General features: G+C 51.2%; 1 protein-coding gene across 1 annotated transcript in view; it reads left to right on the top strand.

Annotated features, from left to right (window-relative positions):
- The window catches only part of LOC141766952 (DENN domain-containing protein 5B-like), a 16,377-nt gene continuing 10,377 nt past the window's right edge, over positions 1-6,000 (top strand). Inside the window, exons 1-6 of the mRNA XM_074634174.1 lie at positions 1-948; positions 1,110-1,219; positions 1,395-2,112; positions 2,561-2,748; positions 4,467-4,964; positions 5,117-5,348. Coding sequence (XP_074490275.1) covers positions 924-948; positions 1,110-1,219; positions 1,395-2,112; positions 2,561-2,748; positions 4,467-4,964; positions 5,117-5,348 — 1,771 coding nt within the window. The 5' untranslated portion in view covers positions 1-923. The remainder of the gene's footprint in view (positions 949-1,109; positions 1,220-1,394; positions 2,113-2,560; positions 2,749-4,466; positions 4,965-5,116; positions 5,349-6,000) is intronic.

Below are 6,000 nucleotides of genomic sequence, written 5' to 3'. Positions count from 1 at the left end.
CGCTGGAGGGGAACTCGTGTCGGGGGGGTAGTGAGGGTTTTAATTGGGTCAGCTGATGAAACTGAGGTGACGTAAACCGCTGACGAGCTTTGTTGTCTCGATGGCGATCTTCGAGGCCACGGCGGTAAAGTGCTGCCATGGCAACTAGGTGCTCCATTCTGCCTCTCAGCGCCGACACCAGTTTGTATCCTTAGCCAAGAACATTGACTCCCCTCACTGTGATCCATCAGCTCCTGTCTCCCACCTACCGGTCTGACTCAGTTTGACTTGAAGTGGTGCTCCTCTCTCTCTCTCTCTCTCTGTGTGGTGCAGTCTCCTCTCTCGTGGAGCCGTGCGTCATCTCGTAGGCAGGTGAGCTGGATGCTCTTGAATGCTGAATGAGAGCATCGAGGCCGGCAGCCGAGAGAACACCAGTTAGTTGTTTTTGTTCTCGTAACACAGCGACGTGGGTCTGTTGAGACTGGAGATGAACTCTGGGTGGTGAAACGGGGAATACAGTGAAGAGGGCACCCCCCCCCAGAGAGAGGATGAATGATGCCAGTCACACGCTGAATCATACACTCACAGTGTCTCTCTATCTTCAGCTGCTCACACACACACACATCACTGTGCTGCATGTAACTGGAGCTAGAAGCTGACACGTGCACAGACTGAAGAGAGAAGAAAGTTGATGCATCAAATGTGTGCATTGTGTGTGTGGGAATATGTAACAGAGTTTTCCTGCACGCATCGCAAATTCAATCCTCACATGCACACGTAGCTCCAGCAGATCTTCATCCTGTGCACGCTCTAGCAGCGTAGAGAGTTTCCTCCTGCAGAGAGTCGGGGATGAGGGGTCCATCTCTGTGCTGATGAGTTGAGTTCTGCAACCCTTGGAAGGGTTTCCCCTCCGTGCTGCAGAACGTCCTCGCTGACAACAACAGATGAGCTTTTCTCTTTTCAGACAAGGTCGTCCTGTCCGAGCATTCTCATAACTCAAAGCTGCTGTCACTTTGTGACGTCCTCTGTTTTGTTCTGTTCATCGTGTAACAAAGTCTGTCTCAGCAGTGATGAAGGTCAAAGGTCACTCTTCCATAACTCTCTTCTCTGTGTCTCTGTTGGTCTCTCAGGTGAGGGCTTTGAGCAGATCCCCATCCGACGTTCGTTCAAGTCCAAGGTGCTGGTGCACTACCCTGAGAGCACCGACAGGAACCCCTTCAATAAAGATGCCGTCAACATGGTGAGATCTTGGATTGTACATGAATGTTCTTCTTCTTGTCTCTCAACAGCAGAAATAGAAGGACAAGATGTGTATGGTAGATGTTCTGTGGTTCTTCCAACCAGTGAATCATGTTACAAATGACCAAAGAGGAGCCTGATGTTCTTCACCCTCTTCTATGTTCTCTCCTCCTCAGCTCTGCATGCCGAGGGGTCTCTCCTTCCGCACGCAGGCCGACAGGCTCGATCCTCAGTTTCACTCGTTCACCATGTCTTGTGACGACGGGACGCGTTCCTACGGCTTCGTCCACATCTTCTACGAGGAGGTGACCGGTGCTCAGATCATCACTGCCATGCAGACTCTCTACCAGATGCACCACGTGGAGCACCATTCAGCTTCATCTGCCTCCACTCCCTCTTCCTCCACCTCTTCGTCCGCCTCCTCGCCCTCCACCTCCAGCATGGACTCGCTCGTGAGCAGCTTGGACGAGTCGGACGCCGAGTCTCTGGCCGGGGTTCCCGCCTGCCTCGGCTGCGCGGGCTCCTTCGATCCGGCGCGGGACACCCTGTACGTGTCCAAAGCCCTCTGCCTCCTCACGCCGCTGCCCTTCCTGCAAGCTGCTCGAGAGTTCCTGTCTCAGCTGCACCAGGCGGTGACGTCCCACACGGCCCCGCCCCTCCCGATAGAGAGCTACATCCATAACATCCTGTACGAGGTGCCCCTGCCTCCTCCGGGCAGGTCGCTGAGGTTCCACGGGGTGCAGGGGCCCATCGTGTGCCAGCGGCCCGGGCCGGGTGAGCTCCCGCTGGGGGAGTATCCTCTCGGAGAGGCCTTCTCGCTGCTGGGTGTGGACAACATGGTGCAACTCATTACCTGTGCACTTCTGGAGACACAAGTCCTGCTCTGCTCTCAAGGTTAGCACGCTATCAGTTATTAGCATGCATGAGATGACACTCAAAATAAGAAATCCACACATATGATTACCTCAATGCAGATAAGGTCATAGTGAAATCACAGGAAGACATTATTAATGTCGTTAATCAGCGTTAAAACATTGAACCTTGATGAACTTCATCAGTGTTCTTACAGTGAAGGAGCCGTCTGATTGAAGGCTTTGGACCTTCCTTCCTTTGTGTTCCTACCAAAGAGCTCCTTCATTACACTCGTTTGAACTTCGGATCACTCCAGACCTTTCCTTTTTCTGAATCCTCAGTCATTCATTGGGCTAGCATGTAAACAGGAATATTAATGACAGTAAATCGTTAACTAAAACAGCTTCATTAAAATCTGGTTAAAGGGAATGTACTTGAAAATGAGACTTAAAGCTGACTCCTCCTCCACGCTCTGTTCTCTCCTCCTCAGACTACCAACGTCTGATGACGGTGGCGGAGGGCGTCACCACCTTGCTATTCCCGTTCCAGTGGCAACACATCTACCTGCCCATCGTTTCAGCGCCGCTCCATCACCTCCTGGATGCTCCGGTGCCGTTCCTGTTGGGTATCCATCGCAGAGACGGAGCTCAGCGGTCCTCCCTCCACCTGCCACACGAGGTACGCCGTTAAACACGGAGCTGTAGTTTCCTGTTTGAACACGCCAGTCAGACATTCAGTAAACATTCACAGTAGGGATGCACCGATACCACTTTATTCAGACCGAGTACAAGTACTTACATTTGTGTACTCGTCGATACCGATTACCGATATGAGTACTTCTCTGTGCCAAAAGACCCTCGTTAACATCCAGCTGGAGGGTGTGAGCGACACACGGCAGGCTGGGGAGTCCCGCATACCGGACCTTGCCGCACCATGGACAAAGGGCTCGCTGCGCCCTCTCTCCCCGCCGGGGAGGGACGGCCCCCTGCTCCCGGTGCGACTTTCGACTGGGACGGACTGTCCTCAGTGCCCCCCAACCGCGTCGTGCCGCCAGGGCGGGGCTCGGCCCACGTAAAAGGCGCCAGGGGTCAGCGGCGATGTCGGCAACCCACCCGACCCGTCTTGAAACACAGACCAAGGAGTCTAACGCACGAGCAAGTCAGAGGGTGTAAGCAAAACCCCGTGGCGCAATGAAAGTGAGGGCCGGTGTGCGCCGGCTGAGGAGGGATCCTGGCCCAGCGGGGTCGGGCGCACCACCGTAAAGTGGTATCAGTGCCGTTGTATCGGAGCCGTTTTGCGAGTACGAGTACATGAGCACAGTATCGCACCCGATACCCGATACTGGTATCGGTATTGGTATCGGTATCGGTATCAGTATCGGTATCGGTGCATCCCTAATTCACACAAAAGGATCTAAACGTGTTTTGTTAGAGTTTAATATTTTTCCAGCCGTTAATGTGATGCATGCGTGACAATGTTCCCTCTGACGATACACCCCCCCCTCCTCTGAGATGACTTTATGCTGCATGAATATAATATAATAATATAATCACTGAAGCCTCTTTGAAGTCGCTCTGCCCCAGAAAGGAGGCAGTTGAGAGACGGCCGGGGGGGATGAAAGCAAAAACGCAGAGCATGAGAGATCCAGAATAATACGACTCGCTGAATAATGAATGAGAATTAGGGATCTCCACTTCTTACTGGAGTTGTGCAGTTTGATGTATGGGAGGTAATTTACAAGGAAGAAGTGTGAACTATTTGAATCATAATGTAGGATCTGGTTGTTTCTTCTTCTTTTGTCAACCAACACTAACATCGTTGTCCTTAATATTGAGTTTCCTGTTCGAATGAAAGAGATGATGAAGAAACAAGACGTGAAGACATTAACTCGGAGGATGAAGCTGCTGAGAGTAACCGTACTGCTCTACAGTACATCGACATCCCCTGAGGCTGTAAACTGACTGCCTGAGGTCACCGCTGAAGGTCGCGGTGCTGCTGACGGCGCTGCGCTCCGCTGCTGCTTACAGAAGCAGGATTTTAAATCAGCGCCTATCTTTCTCACAAAGTTCTGTTCTTCATTGCTCAGCAGCTTCACGGCCTCACTTCTGGCACACGTGTCTGATTTGTTTGCCAGTGAGTGTGAAAGCCTGATACTGAAGGTTTCCATAATTCTGCAGTGATAACAGTAATCATTAGATAATCCTCAACATGCTAATATCCTCCGAGGGCTCATCACGGACAAACGGCAGGAATCTATTAATGGAAGGAGATCTTCCTCTGTGATCTTAATGGGATGTTAAAGCTCCGCTGTAGGTTGTGATTGGTTAAAGCTGTTGTGATTATCTGATGGAGGAGCCAGTTGAAAACTCTCTTGTTTGTCTCTTTATCATGGACAGGCCAACCTGTGCTTTGTGGACATTGACAACCGCTGTGTCGAGGCCCCCGAGGACCTCCCAGTGTTTCCAGACCAGACCGAGCTGGTCCAGGAGCTGAGTGAGGTGCTGCTGCGTTTCGGGCTCCCTCCGCAGGGCGGCGCGATCACCGAGCCGGCCGCCGCCTCGCCTCGTCTGAGCAGCCTGGTGCTGGAGGATCTGATGGAGGACAGAAGGAACGGGAACCTCGGAGGCGAGGAGCTGGCGGTGCTGGAGAGGCTGCAGGCTCTGGCGCGGAGGTGCGGAGGAGAAAAGATGTCGGATGGAGAGAAGACGCTGGGACACGTGTTTGAGGAGGAGGAGGAAGAGCTGAAAGCTGCCAAGCTGAACATTCAGCTGAGGGAGGTGTTCGCTGGACGTTTTACTGCCATGTTTGGAAAGTATGAGGAGTTTGTCATCCACAGCGCTCTGGATCTGGACTCCTGGTTGAGCAACCGGGAGGGGACGTTCAGCTTTGACAAGGTACTTCAGTAGATGTCAATGCACAAAGATGGATTAATAGATGTTATAGAACTACTGTGTTCATGCCAATCACTCCCACATATGTTAAGATTGCTTCGCTTTGTGATAGAAACATTATACCCCCGTCCATGTGGTGCTTTTCAATGTTTCAGGGTTCCTTCCTCTCCGTTCAGCCGACGACCCATTTACACTTCCTGTCCCGGTTCCTGGAGACATCCATGTTTTCTTCCTTCGTGGATGGGAAGGTGATATCTCGCTGGGCGGACAGAGAACCGATGCAGCAGCTGTTTGACAGCCGTCTGGAGAGAGAACGCCTCTACGTCACGGACGAAGAGGACTCCCGGACCTGTCGCTACAGGAAGTGCACCACAGTCTTTGAGTCAGGTACTGTGAAGCTGCTCCTGAACAGGAGAGGAGGAGATAAAGCACTATGATGGAGTCACAAAATAAATACTGTATTCCTACAATATGGAACAAAAACAGAAACCCGGCTCAAATGATCCTCTTAGTGTATCATAGATCATCGTTGCTATGAGTCGTCTTTCTCACCAGGAAAGTCTTAATATAACTCGGCTTCATTTCTTTTGGTTTTACATGTGAACTTACCTGATAGTGACGTGCACGTGCACGTGCAGAGAAAACTGGTTAGTTAAGTTCACAGCTGCTGGAAACAGGCAGTGGCATCTATACTGTACAACTGAAAGGACTTTAGATCTTAATAGTAAGTTAAATGATTCCATGCTGTGATTTAAAGAAGCTGTACGTTTTAACGACAAACCCAGAGTAACATCTGGATGTTTGTGCGGTCTCTTTTCAGCATTCAGACGGTATAGAGAGAGAAGTAGGTTGATTGGTAGATTGAGCAGAACGATGATTGAAGTGGATGCCAGATTGTGGAGAGGGAATGTGCCGATCTGTCGCCATCTGTCCTTCTGTCCTTCTGTTGGGTTCAGACTGTCTGTTGATTATGTTGCTATCCTCTCTCTCTCTCTCTCTCTCTCTCTCTCTCTCTCTCTCTCTCTCTCTCTCTCTCTCT

The sequence above is a fragment of the Sebastes fasciatus genome, chromosome 4 (assembly GCF_043250625.1).
Source record: "Sebastes fasciatus isolate fSebFas1 chromosome 4, fSebFas1.pri, whole genome shotgun sequence".
Taxonomy (NCBI): Eukaryota; Metazoa; Chordata; class Actinopteri; order Perciformes; family Sebastidae; genus Sebastes; species Sebastes fasciatus.
Note: the sequence above shows the minus strand (reverse complement) of the source record. Positions and strands in the feature narration are given on the sequence as shown.